A 22,771-nucleotide genomic window follows, 5' to 3' on the forward strand; every position below is an offset into this window, starting at 1 on the left:
CAAAAATGATAATTTTCAGCCATAATACTGTCTGACTGTGAAAATTTCTCCAATCTTGTTAAAATTTACACAGGAACTGTGTTTCAGTATCCTTTATTGAATTCTCATAGTGATATGTTTGTAAAAAAATCTGTGTCGGGTTTGAAAAATCAAAAGGAACGGTCGCCAACCGATGATGAATACGACAATAACAAAGTCCAAAACAGGATCAATTTCAGCCATGCATAACACCACAAAAAATACTGTGTATCAATGGCTGTGTGTTTGAAAGTTTCATTGTCAAGTTTGAAAATCCAAAAGGCAAAATAGATCATTTTTACAGCATAAAATCATGAGAAACACACGTATTTGAATTCAGTATACAGTAGCAGTACAACGCACCATCAAACTTCTCACAAATCATGTCCAAAACATCATGAATAAGAATGAAAATGATCAATTTTTCACTGAGATCTGCCAGTATTCACAGCTCACCAGTCCACGACCTTTCGATAGCCATCTTTTTCTAAATACTTTTCGGCCAATCAAATCACAGTATTATCGGAATCAGTGATCCGTTTTTGTTAAATCGGAATATATCATCGGATTAGATAAACAGACAAAAAATGTCTTGACGATTGTCGGAAGAGAGAATTAAAGGCTCCTAGGCCGGAGCAAAAAGCGGAAGAAATTGTGCTCAGGATTTTCTGAAATTGATTTTGATTCAAGGAATATCTGAACTAAACTGAAGATTTTAAGGAGCGGATGAAGGAAAATGCCTTCAAGAATAGTCCTCAAAAGAGTCCTCAAACTCGTTTTTACAGTTTCAAAAAAAATGGCCAAAAATAAACGACTAATTTTTATTTTTGTATTTTTTCCCCAAAGATGAAGTATAAAATCATACAGAAGTGTTGAAAGTAATAAATAACATGAAATATAAAATATAGCCCTTTTACAATTATACTGTTTTTTTTCTGATTTCTTTATCAATCAAACCATTCCAGTATAATGAACGAAAAAAAGCTGAGGTTGTTGATAAATAAACGACTAAGGCGAGACCAATTTAATTTGTTGTTATACTTGCAGATCGTTAGTCTAATATGGGTCGGTCGATCGGTAAAATAAGAATAAATTTTTTATTTACCGAAAATGTTTTCCAAAAAATATCTGGTTCAAAAATTCACTTTTTGTATCTTCGATGAAGATCATTAAAATCTTAGTGAACGCTTGATTTTCTAAATTTTTCAATTTCTTGAATTAATTTTCAGCTTTGTTCAAATTTGATTCTTTCAGTACATAGTGTGTAAAATATATTGTAGTGGAAATTCAACATTATTATTTTTTTGATTTAGCAAAAATAGGGTCAGTCGGGCCCGTAGAACAACAAATTAAGTTGGTCTCGCCTAATTTGTATTTTTTCCCCAAAGATAAAGTATAAAATCATACAGAAGTGTTGAAAGTAATTAATAACATGAAATATATAATATAGCCCTTTTACAATTATACTGTTGTTTTTTTTCGGCAACATAAAAGGGTTGAGAAATAAACACAACAAAAAACAAAAACAAAAAATTATCTTCTATCAAAACATTATTTGTTGATATTATTTGTTTTCTTCCATACGGCATGTGCGGAAAAATCCAATTTTTATTTACACAAGAAAATAATAGACTTATTATAAAAATCGTCTACAAGCAGCTAAAGTAAAATTAAAGTGGGGTCAGAACTTCGCTATAATTTTTAAAGCAAGAGAAATGAACAAAGCATGAAGCGGTCACATATAAATTTTCTGCTTTAATTACTTGTTTCTATGGCAACGAAATAAAGCATGCTTTAATTTTCCAGTGTGGCTTCCCCCAAGACGAAAAATCATTTCTCACATTTTTGTATGTAAATGTTAAATTTTAAAAAAGGTTTCAAATTATAAACAAAATTAAAACCAGAAACCCCATTTACTTCATCATGAATAACTGACGAAGTAAGATTTTTCAATATCATCGGATCAATATAAATATATTTAATATATATCATTTAAAGATAAAATAAAATCTTTCAGAAAAATAATCCTATAACTTTGTTTGTTATCAAAAGTGTTGGCAAATAAAAAAAAATACATTAAAAAACATTAACTTTATGTGTTTTGTTGTATTGAAACTAGCACTGTTAATTTTCTTTCGAGTTTTTCTTTTCAAAACATCTCGAGGATAAACATAATTTCAAGGATTGCATTACAGTAATTCTGAATTCTCATTAAAGTTTTTATTTGACAATTTTCGAGACAGTACAAACCAAAATTGTTGAGTACTCCTGACCATGTACAGGCCTTTACAAACATTTCCCATGAGAAATCCTCATTTAAATTTCAATGTTAAATCAATAGCAGGTTGAACATGATAATTGTTCCATATTGTTCAATAAGTTATTTCTTGACAGGTTGCACATAGTGTCCTCCAGGGTTTGTTCCCCCCTCCAAATTCTTGATTTTTTCAAATCTCCCCCCTCTTTTTTTCCCCCCTATGACTTTTCAGTTTTTTAGTTTCCCCCCTCTTTTTTGTTTCCCCCCCAGAAAATTCTGAAAATATCATTCCCCCCCCCATATACCCGTATAAGTTTCTCAAATTTCAACCTGACACAGACATAAAATTTTGCTGCAAAAGGAATACTAGACAAAATAGACGAAAATTGGTTAATTTTCAATCATGATCTAATCACATGATATCATGTGGACTGACCTTGGTTGCTGAGATAAAATTGAAGTGATTTCACACTTCCCCCCACCAAATTTGCCAACTATCGATGTTTTCCCCCCTCTTTTTTTCCCCCCTTTACTATTCAAATTTTCATTTTCCCCCCTCACCCATTCAAAACTGGAAAATTGATTCCCCCCCCTTTATAAAGGGGGGGGGGAGAGGACACTATGTTGCATGGTATCTTTTAAAACTTTTCGACGGTCACATCATTACTTCATCCAACGTTTTCTATTTAATTTTTCCATCATTCTTCCTTCCTTTACCACAATCAATAAGCTCCATTACAGATGGTGCATATGCTTTGGTGTGGGGAACGTGACAGTGACAGCTAAGCGACTTGAAGGAATGGGATGAAAATTTTCTCTGACTAATTAAAAGATACTCATGGACCAACAGTAAACTCCCTTTTGGTCAATTCTTGCCATCCCAAAGAAAAACTGAAAACATAATACCCTCTCTGGCTTACAAAAAATAGCCAGGAATAGGGAGACTCTTTAAAAAAAAATAATTTACCTTGTGTGTAAAGTCTGATTCCAAAATGTTGAAGAAATACTGTTTTGTAATCAAATACAACTTTCCTTCCACACACTCTACTCATCCAATTTTTTCTGTGTTTTCTTTCCAAAGCTGACGTTTTGTTTTCCAATACGGTATTACATGATGTATATTACTTTCTTGCTGTAAAAACAAAATAGAGGACAAATTCTCGGAAGTTTTCAAACTGAAAATTCAAAATTTTAAGTGCTCTACTAGAATTTAAATCCTGTATGTATGCAAAAGATCTATGCACCACAAGAAAGCCACACTTCTATACTTTTCATAACGATGCACACATTATATTTGGAAAATTCCAGGAGTAGCTACCTAACTTTAAATAAGACCCCCTAAAATATAAAGAAAAAGTTATCCTTCAACTTTTCTTTGCCAAATCTTATCTCATAAGCGTGTTTCTTCTCTCTCTTGATATGTTTTGTGTAGTTCAAACATTCCACAAGGGCATAATGAAGGAAAAAAAGCTGAGGTTATTGATTAACCTTTAGACGCCGAGAGACGTACCACGTACGTCATATATACATACCGAGAGACGTACCACGTACGTTTTGATACTGGGGTCCTTTCAAAGTTTAATAAAATAAAGACCAGTTTGAATTTTTCTATTCTGTAAAATTTAGCAGACAGGATAGGGGTGAAGGTTCATTCATTTAAAATTTTACGGGTCCTGCTTTTATACATCTCGAGATATTGGAACTCAATGTCGGTGTATTTTTCAAATGTCAACAAAACATCGTTTTAGTGGTGGACTGAGGGTGTTTGATGGATTTTTGGACTGAAAAGTCATGTTTATGTCTGGTTTTTTCTTCGTTTCAGCATATAAATATCATTATATGAGATAGAGAACCTTTATTGGCAGTTTCTATGTGGTTTGAAGGGGTTTTAGGGGGTATTTCCTGCCTAAAATGCTAGATGCTAAATCTCTAACTCCAACAACTCAGGGCTGTTTTGCCTCAGTTTTTCCACTATTCTGGTGTTTTATTGCTTGAATTTACATGATAGAGAGTCTGTTATGATTATTGTAGTAATTTTACAGGCTTAGGGTAAGTGCAGGGCCAATTTTAGAGCAACAGGACGACTTAATTTACCTGTTGTGGCCAGAGTGTCGATTTTGGTGAGAAAGTGTGCTTCACCGAAACCGATTCTGAGATGAAATGAGCTTCTTCAGCCCTGAAACCTCCATTTTCATGAAAAAAACAGCGGCAGCAGCGCGCGCTGTTTTTAAAAACAGCGGTGTCTAAAGGTTAATAAACGATTAATTTGTATTTTTGTAATTTTTTCCGACATCATCATACTAAAAAATATTCATTCAAAAAATATTCATTCAAAAAATATTCATTCAAAAAATATTCATTCAAAAAATATTCATTCAAAAAATATTCATTCAAAAATCATCAAAGATAACGTAAAACATCCATATCAGCACGGAAAGGGATACGAAGATGTTGTGCAGCTTTACCAAATGCATATGTTTGAAGTAAGCGGATACGCTTACCTCCTCCCCGTCCTTTGCTTCCAAACATTTCGGGTGATATTTTGTCCCATGTTAAATTGAAGAACGCTTTGTTGTTGGAAACAGCAATTATACAGGGATGGTTTGCATTTACAAATTTAAAACGGTCCACCAATCTATTTATGCACCTGCGATCACCAGGATGGAAAAGATAATTGGGGCTCATTCCAAGGGTAAGTTCACCTACTCTTCCAAATTCACGGGCTCCTCCAAATTGCGAAACATACCAATCATCGTCTTCATTGACTCTCCATGAACCATCAAAAGGTCCTACGTTACTTGCTGCCATATTGAGGAGAAAAGAACTTTCATACTCGTACTTTCATTTTATACTCGACGTTCAGTCGATCGTCGACAGCTGATTGGTTGCAAGTGATTGTCATATTTTACGTCACTTAGATACAACCAATCAGTTGTGTTAATTATCGATCGTCGACAGCTGATTGGTTGCGAGTGATTGGCATATTTTACGTCACTTAGATACAACCAATCAGTTGTGTTAAATATCGTTTTGATGGGGGGGGGGGTCACACTGAAAAATTAAAGCATGTTTTAAATATTGGGGTTTCCTCAGAGCCGAAAAAATTAAAGCAGAAGGCGGCAACATAAAAGGGATGAAAAATAAATACAAAAAAATAACAACAAAAATATGGCATACCGGATAAGTGGGATGGGGGAACCTGGGAACCTAAAGTGGGAACCTAAATGAACACCTGAAAAGTGGGATGGGGGAACCTGGGAACCTAAAGTGGGAACCTAAATGAACACCTGAAAAGTGGGATGGGGGAACCTGGGAACCTAAAGTGGGGAACCTAAATGAACACCTGAAAAGTGGGATGGGGGAACCTGGGAACCTAAAGTGGGAACTTATATACTTTCCCTAGTAAAAAAATAGAAAGATTCTCGAAGGTTTAAGTAAGTTCTATTTCCGTTTTAATGAAAAGGAAAGCTATAATGGATGCTTAATCCGATGCTAATTCATTTTCTCTGTTTTACTGTGTTTATTCTTTCCGTTCAGTGGACAATACTTATTATCGTTGCCTAGCTTCCACATTCTGTTCAACACAGGAGGTATTAAACCATTCACCACATTTAATCCTTAACTATTCAGGTATCATTCCTCCGAGAGTGATTTTTTTATCAATTATTTTTCCTTTCTTTTTTTCTTAGTATAAAAGTATTTTTTTTAGCCACATGTTGTATACACGTAATTTTTGGCTCAGGCTGAGCTCTCCTTAAATTTTTATAATTTTTCTGATCTTGTTCCCAATGAAAATGAAATGCTGACGCGGATTTTTTTCCGTCATTGGACCTGTAAGACTTAGACACATTTGAGATTCTAAATGTGACTTAGCGGACGAATATCTTTCAACCAATTGTCCTTGCAGTGCAATAATCTTTCCTACCAAACTGTCATTCAAGCTTTAATCTCATATCTCATTTGATTGACATTTCTAACATTATGAATTTCAAGGTTAAAGCTTTTCCTAATCGTTAGAAAATCTAGTAGCAGCAGCGACAGCCCTTCTGATTCAAAAATTTCAATCTGAACCACGAGATTAACAAGAAATCACTTGATAATAGTGCAGGCAGCCTAGTTTGCTAAATAACATAACTTGTACACAAAGGCAAGAATAGTTTTACACGGCCAAAATTTTATAACCACTCAGACTAATAGTAAGTCTCGAAAGAGGACAGTAAAAAACATGGGACTTTGAAAACCTTTATCAATTATCACTTAATGAGTTCTACGGGGAGATTATGCATCAAAGCATAGTTTATAATGAAGTTCCCAACAGGGTTTTCTTTTTTTTCAAAAGTGGTCTGGATTATCTTTTCAACAGTGTGTATTATTTTTAGTTAAGTATTTTATTCAAAACTACATGGAGGTCTTTATCTATCTTTATCTATAAAAGAATCACTATTTATAAGCATATATCAATGTTCTCGGCCTAATTATTATTTTTATTATTTTGGATACCTTCCTCGGTGGAGGTCCTATAAATTAACCATTGTCCGTTTGTTCGTTCGTTATAACCTTGGCTCATTAAATTTTTCAGATATTTTGCCCAAAAAATGAAAATGTGACCCTCGAAAAAAATAGGGTTTTCTGGACTTAATGAAAAATTGGATCATTAAATTTTTCTCTTTTTTTGCATGAAAGAAGGGTGCCATCATAGGTAAAAGTTGGCCCAAGCAAACTTTTGACTCAAAAAGCGAATCTTTATCTATGCTATGGAGCGCGATGGTTTGTTTTGTTTTCTAGAAACACACTTATTACGCCGTGACCAACCCCCCTCAAAACGTTTCACTTTTTTTCAAAATACCGGTGAACAAGCTTTGACCATTGATTTTAGTCAATTTAGGGTGCTGATTTGGAATTTAAATGTTACCAAGCTTGAAAACCAGCAGTTTTTACCAAGTTTGCGATTTTTTGCGTTTTTAAGTAAAATTGTTAGCCCTAAAAATTCATAATTTTTGGGGGTCTTCAAAATCACAAAAAGACTTATACCACGTGATAGAGCTCTTCAAACTGAGAAAGAAAATGTATTAACCAAAGTCTCAACTTTTCTAGATCAAAAGGCTCAAAGTGCCAAAAAAATAAGAACAGCTGAGCCTCAAAATAGAATAAACTAACTAAAAAAGATAAAAGATATAAATAAATATTCTTGAGATATCAGATATCTTGAGGTCACTTATAGCCGTGTGAGTTAGGCTGAGTCATTTTATCTGTTTTGTTGTGCTTTAAACTTGAAATTTCAAATAAATCAACTTATGTCTTATTGCCTAATCAAACCTAAATAACTCCGTATTACTTGCTTTGCATTCGAAAAATGGAGACTTTAAACTGTATTATATATGATTGTCAACTTCTATAATCAATAACGAAATGCGTAAAAGAATGTTTAATCATGGACTAAAGACACAATTTGATAAGTTTTCCTAAGGTCCCCACTTAGAGCTCCTAGCTTGGGGTTCCCACTTTGGGCTCCCACCTTGGGGTTTCCACTTTGGGGTTCCCACTTTGGGTTTCTACTTTAGGGTTCCCACTTTGGGTTTCCACTTTAGGGTTCCCACTTTGGGTTTCCACTTTAGGGTTCTAACTTTGGTGTTACCAGTACCACTTTAGGGCTCCCACTTTAGGGTTTCAACTTTTGAGTTCCCACTTTAGGGGTTCCCATTTTAAGGGTTCTCACCTTGAGGTTCCCACTTGGGGTTCCCACTTTACGGTTCCCACTTTTGGATTCATATTTTTGGGTTCCCACTTTGGGGTTCCCGGTTTAGGGTTCCCGGTTTAGGGTTCCCAAAAAAATGTACTGGTACAACAACTCTCTGACTAAAACACACAAAGAAATACAGCCGCTTGCAGTTCGAAAACATACCGACGTCAGTACGATGAAGACAAGATTTGACGTCAAATCACAGTAGAACAGGGGGGGGTCGGTACTAAAATCCAAGACACATATGAGTACTAAAAGGTTTTTTGACGATTTTTGACATACCCCCACCTAATTTTTGAAAAAGGAATTTCAGTACACATGTACTAAAATTTGTTTTGACATTTTAGCATAGTGACCACCTAAATTAGGCTTATTTTGTAATTTGCTTCAGAGAATGGCGGTCTTTGGACTTTCAACAAAATGCCAACTCTGGTTATTTAAGCTGTCAATGAACCTGATCTATCTCTCTCTATTCTAGGGTTCTAGAGAAAGACTCAGAAACAGTCAAGACACTTTTGCTCTGCTCTACTTTAGTTTTATTGCAAAGATTGATTGGTTATTTTTCACCTCTAATTTACAGCTTGCTATTTCTTTTCTATCCAGTTATCCATGGTTCTTTACAAAAACAAAGCATTCAACTTCAAGAAACATTATTTATTCCATAGTATATAAAAGCAGAACATTAAATACACCCCTGTTTCACAACCCCGAATGGAACCTTCTTCCTCAGTGGGGATAAAAATTCCCATTGAAATGCTAATGGGATAGAAATTCTATTGTTCCAAGGTTAAAAAACCCAGTGGGGGTGGTTTTGGAGTGCAATTTTTTTAACATGGAATTTCGAGTGGGGATGAAATCAAAGTCAATTTCCTAGTGGGGCTGAAATTCAAGGGTATTTTCCCACCGGGAACGAAATTTTTGCTTAATTTGAAACACAGGGGTGTTTAAATCTTATATAGAAAGTTTTTATTTTTTTCATTTTGCCTAAAATGCTTGGTCAATAGTTAAATTTCCTAACATTTGGTGATTTTTAGTACTTATGTACTTAAATTTTTCTTAAATTTCTTAAAGACCCTACCTAATTTGGGATTTTAGTACACATGGTAATGCTTTAAGGCCTTTTTTGTAATACCACCACGTCACTAAAAGTCATGATGTCAGAAATTTTAGTACCGACCCCCCCCCCTGAGTAGAGCTGACAGTTAGTTGGTCTTAAAGCTGCTGTATTTCTTTGTGTGTTTTAGTTAGAGAGTTGTTATAATACAATCTTTTGCTCAGAATTTCATGCTCTATCAGATGGTACCAATCAATTTCGTTTATTTTGATTTTTTGAAAATAAGCTATTTCTTTACCTCTTATTTTCCCTTGCAGTTTTGCATTTGGCGTACCTATTTTGGTCACAAAAAGTTTTTCCGGGCCTAATCCGCGTCCTCCCTCTCAAAAATATCTTGTAATATACTGTTCTTTGGAATAGACTAAAAATGGATATGTCGTAAAAAAGATGTCACGAAACCCCAGGCTCCCCCCCCTACTATAGTAAGCGACCGTAGTACAGTGGTAGAGCATCCGGCTACGGTTCGCAAGGTTGTGGGTTCAACCCCCAGCCGGGTCATACCAAAGATTCCCAAAATGGTACTTGATGCCTCTCTGCTTGATGCTCAGCAATTAAGAGAAGGATCAAGGGTAGTGGAGAAATCCAAGGAGAAAGAGTGGCGCCCTCTCCTACCTTCGGGTAGATAGCTATCGAAAGAGGAGCCTTCGGGTCGCCTCCGACTGCGGTCGCAGACTTACTTACTTACTATAGTAAAACTTAAGAGAAAAAACAGCACGACGATTACAGCAGAAAAAAACAGGAAGAAAGAAAGAAAGATAATTGCCATTACCATTTTCTTCAGATGTTAATTTTCAGCTATCTTTAGAGCTTAAGCGTGTTGCGTTGAGAAAACTCCACATCTGTTATCAGGTTAGTGATCCAAGCCGATCAGCAATCAAAGAATTATTTTATGCAATTGAAAGCTCTAAATCTCCAATAGAAACAAACATAGGAACTCCGAAAGTGTCCTGCTCAGACCTGTTGTGTTCAAGAGCTAAACTTGGTTTGGAAAATATAAAACACTCTTTTCGCCTATTTTCATCTGATTTTGATGTTGGGTTTTTTGCATCCCACGTGCTTATTTGGGCGACCCGACATCGTTAGGCTGACAAAGAAGTCAAATAACGGCGTCTAATAAATGAGGAGTTGTTGTTTTCCAATACTGGTCGTATTTTTGAAAGTATTGCAAGTGCACTCACCAAGATTTTTAAAATTCCATGCAAATTAGTCAAGAAAAACACTTTATGGATATTGTTGTTGAGCGAATTAAAGGTTTAGTTTTGATTGAAAGGTCGGATGATGCTGATGTAGTAAAAACAAGTGCGACAAGATTATAGAAAAAGGTTTTGAAAAAAATGAAAATACATTGAATAAAAAAAACGTTCCTCGAGTAAAGGGACTTTAACTGATACTCCTTCGAATGTTTTTATGTTTATAATAAATAGAACATTTTCTATCTTATAATCAAAACATTCGATTGTAAATTTGCTATTTTTTTGTTTACAAAAGCAATAGAATGTGAGGTCACATCTCGAAACAACTTTCGATCTTTCACTTGTTTGCAGGATATCATTGCGTAAAAAAGTAGCTTTAATTTATCTGACTCAGTATGAAGACACTGCCTAAAAAAGCTCCTTTTATTCCCGTAAAAACCTTTAATAAATTCATTTCAAAGGCGTGAAAATTGGAGTAATTTACCCTTTTTAACTTCGAATAAAATACTCTTTCGTGATTCTAGAATTACAAAGAAAGTATTGTCTTAAAATGCGCAAAAAAGAGGAATGAAAGAAACTAAACTGATAATCACAGATTTCATGGAGAACTAAAAAAAATATAAATTAATAAAAAATTAAAAAAAAAACTTAAAAAGGCTTAATATAATTCTAAAAAAAATTCTTAAGGTTTTGCAAGTTTGAGACTCAAGACCTCTTATGAAAAACAATAAAAAAATATTTTTGATTAACAAAAAATGATTAACAAAAAATGAGTCAAACAAATCATATCAACCCCTTAAAGCGGATGACTTGAACAACATTTTTCATCTCTTTCCAATAGAAGAAACGGACAATGAAGAAGAAGCGAAAAGAGAAGAAGAAGAACGAATGCAAAAACTCAAAGAAATGATCGGTATGCTTTATGATTTTTCTCTTATTTAGCCCTTCCTTCCCAACAAAAGAATGTGCAGACGGGTTTGAACTCCTCCCTTTTTGGACCTACCTTGGTGGAGGTCCTATAAATTAACTGATGTTCGTTCGTTCGTTCGTTACGCAGACGGGTTTGACCTCCCCTCCCTTTTTTATTGGATGTGCCAGAAATAAGTTACCCATCTCAATTTTTAAAAGATTGAAATCCCTTGTCATACTTTTATTAAAAATGCACCCTTGGAAAAAATGCAACATGGAATTTCATCAGTGAAGAATTTACTTGCGAAAAAAGTAGTGAGATATAGCCAGAGGCAAATCTCCTACCGTAGTATTTCTAAACTTTCTCATTCTTGGCAAAACATTCCTGGTGCATTTCCGAGACCTTTCCGCTGTTTTTTTTTTTCGGGCATACTGACAACAATAATTTGTTAGATGCATACAAATACCTCATCGGAAAAAAAAGATAACACAGAGGTTAGTTATAATTTTCGTACATCTCTCTATGTTTAGAAAACCTTCAAAGCGCAGATGAAAAGATGTTAAGGACGTTTACAGATAAAAATCGACTTGTAGCAGAAATGAGGGTGAGTAGAAGATCACAGTTATCTTAAATAAAACACTAGATTGAGCATTAATTATCCGCATACTTTCATAACACTTTATGAAAGGATGCGAATGATTTTAGCATCAGTTAGAAACGAAAAATCTCCATCTAGTCTTTTAAAAATTATGCTTGCGGGAGCCTTGTGCTGTGGTTTTAGGAAAGATGGTGCACTATTTTGTTTCACCAGCCATGGGTTTGATAGAGAAGCTCTATCTAGTGTTTTATAGTTAAAGGGCAGAAACTTTCGCGTTTTTCGCAATTTTGATCCTTTTTCGCGAAAGGGTCTGCCAGGTAAGAAATTAAACCTGAAAATCGCGAAAGTTTCTTTTCGCGAAAAAGTAAACTTTTCTACTCAGTTTTGCACTGTTTGCTAAATTTTTGCGTGTTTTATGAGTTTTTGTTACCAAAATGGGCAAATTTTATATGAATTCGCGAAAGTTTTATCTGTGAAATTTCGGCTAAAACCCTAATTCGCGAAACTTAAATTCGCTAAATTTCGCGACTTTTTGACTCCGCGAAACTTTCTGCCCTTAAAGTATATGATATATTTTCGAAATTTAATGAAAAAAACTTTAAAACTCTAAAAAAACTTAAAAGTCTTCCTACATTGTCCATTCGTCAAAGGTATATTGTTTTCTTGTTGTTTGCCAAAAATATAGAAGTTGCCTCCAAGAATCTCAAAGTTTCTGAGACTTCTAAACTTTCACTAAATAGGAGGTACCTGAGGGGACCTAAGTTTCCTTGGATCGTATTGATAGGGATGTATTTATACGTGAAACAGGAATTGTGTTATTATACTTTGCATAAAGAGATAACCTTGACTTCTTTCCCAATGGAGTTTTAGGTGAATGTAATATGCTATATTAAAGATTTCTCCTACTTTTCGCTAACATCACCTTTCAAGTCAATAGGTGAAGTTAGATAGTAGGGCTTCGAACATCGGACATGGTCTCATTACATACAATAAACTCTCGTTAATTCGAACTTCTTTTATTCGAATCTTGTTTCAAGTCACCGTAAAGAAAAAACTCCCTTAAAATAGTTTCTATAATTCGAATCTCTCTGTAATTCGAACAAACAAGATTCCCAGTTCGAGTTCGAATTAGCGAGAGTGAACTGTATTAAGGAGTCATTCGGTCAGGTTGCAAGGTTTTCCCACCGTCTTCTGTTCTGTTGACCATGGATATGTTTTAAACTATCAATGAAAAATTCTAATTTATGATATGGTTAAGTTAAAATTAGGTCATTTTTACTAGCGGTCACACCTAAAAATTTGGAATCCCCCCACTCCAACGCGATGAGACAAGTCGTGCGAAAAAGGGAACTATTTCTGTGTTTTTTTCTTCGGGTGGGGGGATGGGGTATTTGAATTAAAAGTAATAGGGGGGGTTTGTAGGGGTTCGAAATACCGTTTTCTCGTCAAAATTTTTGCTGAATCCCGGAATCCCGAAAATTGAAAAAAATTATAACACCGTCACACCGGTTTGTACAGGCTCAAATACCGGCATAATGACAAAAAATAAGGCCAAATACCGTCACTGTCTGATTTTAAAATACCGTTTTCCCGTTTTTTTTTCGTCAAATCCCGTAATACCGTACTAAAAAAGGGCCAATCCCGTCACACCGTAAAAGTACAAACTCCTCCCGTAATAGTAAGTAAGCATATTCATCTGATGGCCGTCTGTGGAGCCGGGAGTAAGGGAGCCTATTCGCTTTTCTCTTTTTATAAAAAAAATGCACGTCAATAAAAATCTATCATTCTGATTCTTGTAGGACTTGATCGAATGTATGGATGATAGTTCGATAATCAAGGTATGTCTGTTTGGAAAACTTATTTCCTTCCATATTAATTATTCAATTCATGATATGCAACATTGCAATGTCTTCTACGGACCCAACAGCTGATTGGTTGAAAGTGACGTATTGATTGGTTTTACGTCACTTGCAGCCAATCAGTTGTTGGGTCCGTGATGTAATATTAGAAGACATTGCAATGGTGCATATCATGAATTAAGTGCCTCGCTTCAACATTATATCTGTTCTACTGTATTGTTTTGATCCATTCAATAGATGATAGGCGAGAGAAGAACAATTAAAACTGTTGGTTAGTTTAGAGGCCCCCAGCGGTAACTCTGATCACGATATCACGCAATTTTTTGTCTTTAATCTCACGATCACTTTAAAATAGCAAAAAAATTTGGTAATCATGCATCCCTTTGAAAAGTCCAAATCACGTATCACGGCTCAAAAATCTTTCAAATCACGATCACGTTTTAACCTTTCATCACGCAATCACGAAGACAAAAATTTCCAAATCACGTAATCACACGCTAGAAAAAAGTCCCTATCACGGCATCAGGCAAACGGCTTTGGGGCCTCAGTTTATTAAGATAAGAATAGTTAAGGGCTCTGACCATAGTCAGAAAATTGATTTTAGTATCTGAACATAAAAGTTATGTTTTAGATTCTTTAACACTTTTAACAAAGAATTGCCTTTATAAATTGCTTTTTATTCAAATCCCTTAAGAGTAATTAAGAACTTGATTGCAAAAATGACGTTATGAACTTTAAAAAGACGTTAATAATATGTTGCATCACCTTCTTTTATAAAAAGTGCTAAGTTTTAATGGGTAATTAACCTTTTTGTTTCGAACTTTTTTCAAACTGTCCGCAAAGAATTGAACTATTTTAAATTTTGCGGAAAATTTTTCTAAAAAGATGTGTCAAAAGTTATGACTGTTTTTTTAAGCAAAATCCAGATGAAAAATTGATGAAAAACTACTATTTTGAAGATTTCGAGACAAAGAAGCATTTACAAAAATTTTCCGCAAGAATTTTTATTGTTCGGTAAAAGATACACCATCTACTGCGAAAAAATTTTCAAAATGTTTTTTCTTCGCCGAAACTAAGCTCTTCAAAGTTGAAATACTCTTCCTCGCAAAAGTCTTCATTTTCTTCTTCATCAAACTTTTTCAATGCAATTTTTGAATTTTCAGATTCAGGAATAGTTTGTTTAACAGAAAATGTATAACATGCCATAGTTTTGTTGGTTACATCAGTCAGAAAACACATTTTAAACACGGCAATTATGAAAAATTCACTATGGTCAGAGCCCTTAAGAAGTAACTAAAGTTCATTTGCTATCAAAAATAGGATCTCCTTTGCTTTTTTATCACGTGACCATTTCTTATTTCCAGGCTTCTTCACCGATGGAACTGAAAACGAATGATATCGTCAGCGGGAGGTAGGAATGTTTGAATGATTTATTCAATATGAGGTCTCCATGAGTTATGATTCTATGAGTTATGATAGACCTACATACACAACGAGCTAAAAAGTTTTTTTTATGTATTTGCACTTTTGAGGACGGCGGAGTGACTGAAACGATTTTGAATTACCCGCTGAATCGAGTTCGATAAAAATGGTTTACCGTCGTCCCCAGTCATTCAGGATCTAGTCAAATTACAAGCTCCGTCGCAGAAAAACACACCAACAAGTCGCCATTATTGGGAAGTAGTCATAGATGCTGTTCTACCTTTTCTAGAAGGGTGTATGTATACATTTCACCGTTTTTGTAAAGCTTGGTTCGATGGCATTTTTTTAAATTGATATCTGCTGTTCCTTTTTCCAGGGAGATTCTCGAACAGTGTATCATCGAAGTCAACCAACTCTCCACAACGGTTTCATCACCCACCGACGGTCCCATCCAAAGTCCCTCACCCTCGCCACTCACCTCAGGTAGCAATACCATAGGTGCAAGCGCCTCTCGCTCACAAACCGTTCCCAACTTCACCAATATCAATCGAAGCGTTTCACAGCGGCCCGCACTTGGACGGCCGTCACTGAATTTTACGGAAACCGACTCGGCGGCTGTGAAAAGGAAACCATCGCAAACGACACTTTTAAACGTATGGAAAAGCAAAGCTATGGGTTCACAGGAAGATCTAGCCTCTATTTCTTCACATTCGACTTCGATGACCAGTCTAACGTCTACTGTATCCCAGGTAAAACCTGCACTCGTTTTATGTTGATGTATCGGTTAAGCAGAAAGTTATTTACGGATCTCTTTGCTCAAATAGACTTTATCGGAGTTTTTGATTTTTCTAAAAAAGCGATGCATTGTGGGATTGTTTCGAGTGTATTACAATAGAATTCCCTCGAGGAATTCTTAAGAGATTTCGATCGTAATACACTCGGAACAGTCCCACAATGCATCGCTTTTATAGAAAAATAAAAAACTCCGATAAGGTCTATTGCTTCACCACTCCTTTGTTTTCCCTAGAATTTTTTTCCGCGGTTTCCGCGAGCCCCTACTATATCACTTGATGAATGACTTGATTTACTGATAGATTGCCTTATTTGTTACGTTTTCGTTAATGTGCTAATCACCTATTGTCATTTTGTCTTTCAGATGCAGATATGTCAAACGCTACAAGATCGTCTCGACGGTTTAAGGGTAAGTTGTCTTTCATTACCTTCCAGCTATGCACTAAAGACAATTTTCAACCCGATCTTTGTGTCAAGGCAAAATCGGTAGGGTTGGTTTCACAATTTTTTTCGTAGTTGGGTTTGTGTTGGCTCATTTAAAATCAGAAAATATTTTGAAATTTGAACTTTTGAAGTGGTGGCGCTTAATGGTTTTGTCATAACCATAACAAGCAATAATAGTTTAAACAGGTATAAAATAAATTGAATTGAAAATCAATGTAAAGACTCAGATGTTTACTTACATATTTTTCAGATTTTTAATTAACTAATTATCTCCTCTCTCTTCCTTTCTCCAGGATATAACGACGAAACAGGATACTGAAGTAGCGAAGTAAGACACTTTTCCTTGAATGTTTTCAATTCCCCCAGAACTTACTGTCGCTTTAATTAACCGTTTATTTCGCCATTGGCTAGACTTGCTCAAAAGGGTTAACTTCCCATTATCGACAGAATTTTCTGACTGTCAGGGAAAAATTACCCTTTTGATGATTTTGGACAAGTTTAAAACGACATTGGTTCAGGCAGACTCATCAACTCCTGGAAAATAAGGGGGGTGAACTAAACCATTTTTGCTTGATTGGGGCTGTATTTTAAAAGAAATACTGGAGGTTTTTAGGGGGCTGAGTGTTGAGTAATAGAACTGGAACAAGAGCTGATAGGTTACAAATATTTGGAATCATGTTAAAAATCTATGCCGTGGGGAAGGTTTTGATCCCTCTTAAAAAGATATTTTGCATGCGGTGCTAAAAATTTATTGACAATTTCCAAGCTAAATTTCTTTGATATTTTGCTTTGTGAAGGTGGGGCTTAAGTTTTTTGAAATTTAGTCGGGGGCTTTTTACCTTAGCCCCCCCTCCCTGAAAAATGCTGTGGGTTGCAAACTAAATTCATTTTTTTACACGAAGAGAGAAACAAACATCCTGCGAAGTTTTTCGAAATCATCCAGAGCTTTGGACAATCAGGAATTTTTTTTGCATTTTTTCCAGATAGTTTAATTTGAGTTATATTTTAATTCTAGGGAGTTAAAAGTTATTCTGAAATTTCCAAGGGCTAAAAGTTTGATTTTAGTTTGTCCACCCTCACTTTGGTGTGGAGAAGTATCCGTGCACAGATTTAAGATTTCTTTTGACGTGAAAAAGGAATACCCCAACTGATCATTAAAAATCATTGAAAGGTAGATGAATAAAAGTGTTTTATCATTCAAAATAAATATTTATTTTTCTTTTTATCTAAAATTCTATATTTTATCTATGTTCTAAAAATCCTACGCTCTATTTAATGACTGTAATACGAAATTTCGAAATTGTAATGATTTTAAACATGAAATTCAAACATTTGAATCTACAACATTTATCTCTACAACGAGGTAAAAATTGAAATTGGTCTTTCTGTCACAATTTTGGATAGAATCTTTGTTGTGACTGTTAAGTGTCTCTCTCAAGATAGGGAAAATGCGGTCATTTAAATTGAGTCTCCCTTTCCTTTTCTTCTCTCAAGTTAGCCATTGAACAAAATTATTTCCTTCAAAGCCTTTCTGTTGGCCTGCAATGTCCAAAGCTGTTTTCCCTTCACAGTTCACTAAAGAAACATTCGCACCATGTTCGATCAACATACGAAAAATCTCCGTGAAAGATACTTTCGCTGATAAATGAAGCGCCGTGTCTCCTTGTCTGTTTTTTAGTGTAGTGTCAGCACCGTGTTTCAACAGAATTTCCACCAAGTCAATCGAATGTTTTTCAATAGCTAAATGCAGAGGGGAATTCCCATTAGCCACTGTTTGGTTCACATCAACATTTTTTCCAAAAGTGATTAAAATTTGTAGGATTTCCGCATTGTTCTGTAAAATACACTTGTGTATTGGGCTCATTCCGTTCGTTGTTTGGTTAACGTCGGCGCCATTTCGTAACAAGTAGCGCACCAGCGTTGTGTTTTGGTTGTTGATCGCTCGACTCAACAGTGTTGTCCCTAAGGTAAAGAGATGACTATGAAATAGGAACATTATGAACTTTTTGTTAAAAGGTCAATCTCTCCTTTTACAAACAATGTTCTTTAAAAGCTGTATCAGAAAAGCTCTTCAAATTTTACGCGTTTACGAGTTTTCTTAAACCTTAAGCCTCGCTACATATACACGTTTTTCTTTTTTAATAAGAACATCCAAGATGTTTTAAGTCTCCGGATGTTCTTAACTTTTTGAGTATCAAGCCTAAAAATGTTCTTATTTCCCCATTTTTCATGTATTTTTGTCAATTTTTCTAAGAAATTAGCTGTTTTCGAGTCTGCGAAGCCTTAGAATGTGCTTAACTTGTTCTTAACATTTTGGCCATCAAAGCCTTATGTACTTATATAGTTTGTTCTTATAAAAAAAGAGATTTTGAGTACAATTCAGTACAATCATTTTCCTTACCTAAATAAAGAGCGTTGATATCGTGTCCATCACTCAACACTTCATCAACCGCGCGTTCATTCGAATGATCACACGCGTCTCAAGCCATGAAGTTTATTTTGTCCATTGCTTCTCAGCCTGTCTCCACTCAATTGTCTCTTGAACTTTTTAAAAGCTTTTTTCATACTGCGGGAAAAGATCCGAAAAGTCGCTTTAGTATAAAATTATAGAATGATTTTTTCATAAACCACTTTTCAAGTTTCACGCCATCTCTTTCTCCAACATTTTTTGATGAATTTTCAAATTTCAAGTTTCTTCTAATTTCTTACATCTTATTACAACAACATCTCCTCACATCTCATCACATCTTTTCTCGACTTTTTTTTTCATTATTTAAGCTATCGGTTTTCTATTTCAAAACCCTCTAGACATGTTTCTCTATCACAAGTTATCGTTTTTCTTTTGTTTAATTTAACAACAGCCAACTGGTTTCAATTAGCTTTCACCTGACAATTGTTCCCTTGACAATAAATTTGCTTGTTTAATTACTTCTTATTTTACAAACCTTTTATAAGAACTTCTACTATAACCTTTCGTCGCACTAAAAGAGAAAAGGGTGGTATATTTTCTGCAGAATTTTGTCTAACGTTCTTCCCGGCAAAGCAAATTAAATTCAAGGAACATGCCTAGGAACTTTAAAAGCCTTTTAAATCCTTGTTTTCTTCTCGACGTTTTCAGCTCCAAAAATGTTCTAAATTTTCCAAAACTTTTTGACGTTCTTATAAAAAATAACTTGTAATCCAAACACATTTCTGTTCGTCATAATTGTCAATACACGAACTATCTATTTGTGTTTCTTCTTGTGGTTCCGTAATCTAATGAGACGATATGATAATCCCAAGACGATAATTATTTCTTTTTTGTAGAAACGTGATATTTCCTTATTTTGTCTTGCCATTTATAGACGTTACATAATCAAGATGGTTTCGCTTCTAAAAACAACCATGTGCATATTATGACATAGCCTGGATATCCAGGCTGTAAACTATTTCACAGTCTAGTTTTTGATATTTTATGTTCTGGTTTACCAGTCAAGAACACCTTCAAATTAGCCTATCATAGGCTGATTAGCCTATCATAGGCTATTTAGACTATTTTATATAGGCTATTTAGCCGAAAATCGATAAAAACCTCGATTTCTGACGAAATATAAATAGTCGCGTCTTCTCTAAGAAATACATGGTTTCTCAATGTCAGAGAAATGCTCATGACAAATTTTGACTTTGGATCAATTTTGGTTTAGGATATATTCCACTTTTTGGTACTGTGCATGCGAGGGTAAGAAAATCGGGCTTTTTAAAAAAAAAAAAAGAAAAAAACAACATGTATTTTGCACACGGCACTTCATTATAAGAAAATTAGCCTATAAAAATAGATTTATTTATATTTCTGTTTCCAAAATTGAATGTCATATCAGTTTAAGTGAAAAAGATTCTTTTGGCTTTGGGCAATGAAGTAATGGTGAAAAATAGACGCGACTATTTATATTTCGTCAGAAATCGAGGTTTTTATCGATTTTCGGCTAAATAGCCTATATAAAATAGTCTAAATAGCCTATGATAGGCTAATCAGCCTATGATAGGCTAATTTGAAGGTGTTCTTGACTGTTTACAGCCTGGTCTCCCTCCGCTTGCTTGCGCTCACTTCGCTAAAACCGTAAGGGCCAATCTACACGGCGTTGAGTAAAGCAAAAATAGGATAGTCCTCCAGTTGGTAGTGAAGATAGGGCTTTCTGTTACATGAAAACATGAAAAAGAAGAAAACAAGGCAAGTTCATTTTCCAAGAAAACATGGTTGGTCATGATAATGCATGCAAACTTTTTTATGGACTTTGGTGTAATCTTTGGTTGTTTAAAATAGTTTTAGATCTTGTAAGACTGCTTTTTATTAATTTCTGTTTTGCTGCCCTGGGTTGGCTAGGAAACATGGGTTTTCACTTTCATTCTCTAGGGAGACCAAGCTCTATAATTTTAGAACTTTGTATGTTGAGGTAATTTTTGTTTTTTCTAAAGTTTTGAGCTTGGATATCCAGGCTAATCATGACAGCGTTGTAGTGCGACACTGAAGCTAAGATCATGCAGTAGTCTAGCTTTTAGACGATTATTCAGACATAGTAGAAAATTATGGAAGGGTCGAATTGGGGACATATTGTTTATGCAATCTGCTATTACATGTTTTTTTATAAGAATACACTTTATAAGAATTTTATGTCCATGATGAAAATGGCCTGATATGCTAAAAATATCACCATCATGGAGTTTTGTTAATCAAGCTAAGAATGCCATTTTTTAGAGCATTTTCAATTATAAATCGTCAATTGCACCCAAGTAAGGCTCACTCCTTTCACAAAAATGTCATTTTATGCTTGGGATGTATGTACTAAATGTTATAAATCTAGTCTGAATTAGTATCCTAACCTAAGAATGCAGTAAGAATATTTTAGGATAACTTTCCCAAAAAAGTTAAGAATGTACATGATGAAATGGATTTACACCATTCTTATAAATAAAAAAGAAGCGTGTGCCCCGTACCAATTATCGTATTCAGTACTGTAATACATTGATTATAAACGATTCCAGTCTGTGGCCGGGTAGCTCAGTCGGTAGGGTATTCGCCTTACAATCTAAAAGGGCTGTGGGTTCTTTTTGTTTGTTTATAATATGATCTAGAAGTTACTGGGAGCTGAGAGTAGGTGTGGCGCTCTACTTCAGCCTTCAACCTCCCAGGTCTAGCACAAATAGAAAAGGGGATAGACTCACTCACTCTGGGCTCCGCCGACAGCCACCAGATACTTAATACTTGCTTACAGTCTATGAGTGCATGAGCATATATTTGTGTTATCTACTTTTTTTATCGTATTGGTTTTCTTTCTCGTTTACAGACATGTGCCCACAAAAACAATCTTTTGAATTTAGTTCCGTTAAATTTATAATCTAATCCGTTTTCTTTTTTTAGGATGCGGCTCGAACTTCAGGAATCGCGTAACGAAATCGCGAAACTTCGAAATGAAAAGAAAGAACTCGAAGATAGACTGGTAACTCAACAAAAAGAGACAGATCGTTCTCTCCGTAACGAAAGAGAGCAATATTACAAGCTATCAAGAGAGTTCAAACGTACCACTGATAAAATGAATAGATCACTGGAAGAGAAGAAACAACAGTATCAACATCTGCTAGAAACTTATAGTAATCGCTCGAATCCTGAAGAAGTATATTTATGATCGTCCGCCTGTTCGCCCGCACGGCCGAATGAATGAAGCGTGTTACGTAATCGCTCAAATCCTGAAGAAGTATATCTATGATCGTCCGCATGTTCTCCCGAATGTAGCGTGTTACTTTGGTAGATTGTCGCCCATGCTTTATTTTGCTTCTAGGTAGACCCTACCCATTTACAGTATCCGGAACTTCAACCGGAAGTACTTTTCAGTACCGTTAATGTGGCATGGAGTGATGATACGTAATTACTCAGGACTTTTTTTGCCTCCAAAATACGGAAGGGTCCCGGGTAGCTGTTAAACTGTGATGGAAAAGTGTCTCTCTCCGTCACTTTTTGTAACACTTTTTTTTCATAATGGAAATTTTTATATATTGTACTGTACAGCACTATGAAAATGTGTCCCTTTTTGTGATACGTGCTATTTTCATCGTGCGCGCGCTCGCGTAATTTTTTAGTATTTTTGTGCGCGCGTCTTTCCAATGGATAGAGAAATTCGTATTTTTTTAAAATTTTCCTTTTTATTTTGTGTCATTTTTGTTGCCTTTTATTCTGCTTGATTTTTTCTCATCACGTTTTTGTACTATACTGTCTTGTGAGGGACTTATTTGATTTCTTAGGGAATTTTTCAGCTGATTCGAAGCCCCATTTTGGACTTTAGAATATTTTGGCATACTCTTGTCCTCTTAAAATGCTTTCAAAAAACCTCTGTTCCAACTTGATGGATAGAATTCAGAATCGTCGTTACAAAAGACTATTGTGTCTTTGTGG

The 22,771-nt window shown here is 35.1% G+C and overlaps 2 protein-coding genes across 6 annotated transcripts in view; one reads left to right on the plus strand and one right to left on the minus strand.

The window, feature by feature from the left end:
• LOC136806188 (rho guanine nucleotide exchange factor 18-like) overlaps positions 1–22,535 on the plus strand; it is a 76,203-nt gene extending 53,668 nt beyond the window's left edge. For all 5 annotated transcript variants that reach the window (XM_067062752.1, XM_067062758.1, XM_067062765.1 and 2 more), the window contains 8 exons: positions 11,164–11,235; positions 11,763–11,836; positions 13,630–13,668; positions 15,054–15,100; positions 15,488–15,860; positions 16,268–16,312; positions 16,641–16,675; positions 21,743–22,535. In XM_067062752.1, the coding sequence (XP_066918853.1) occupies positions 11,164–11,235; positions 11,763–11,836; positions 13,630–13,668; positions 15,054–15,100; positions 15,488–15,860; positions 16,268–16,312; positions 16,641–16,675; positions 21,743–22,007 (950 nt within the window). In that variant the 3' untranslated portion in view covers positions 22,008–22,535. The remainder of the gene's footprint in view (positions 1–11,163; positions 11,236–11,762; positions 11,837–13,629; positions 13,669–15,053; positions 15,101–15,487; positions 15,861–16,267; positions 16,313–16,640; positions 16,676–21,742) is intronic.
• LOC136805864 (ankyrin repeat and SOCS box protein 11-like) lies at positions 17,747–19,089 on the minus strand. The gene is made up of 3 exons (XM_067062426.1): positions 19,083–19,089; positions 18,749–18,826; positions 17,747–18,309 (listed from the first exon to the last, which is right to left on the minus strand). Exons 1-3 carry the CDS (start codon positions 19,087–19,089, stop codon positions 17,837–17,839), a joined length of 558 nt encoding a protein of 185 aa, XP_066918527.1. The 3' UTR covers positions 17,747–17,836.
• Positions 22,536–22,771: the final 236 nt, after the last annotated feature.

This window comes from Clytia hemisphaerica, unplaced genomic scaffold, assembly GCF_902728285.1.
Source record: "Clytia hemisphaerica strain Z4C2 unplaced genomic scaffold, Clytia hemisphaerica genome assembly, whole genome shotgun sequence".
Lineage (NCBI taxonomy): Eukaryota > Metazoa > Cnidaria > Hydrozoa > Leptothecata > Clytiidae > Clytia > Clytia hemisphaerica.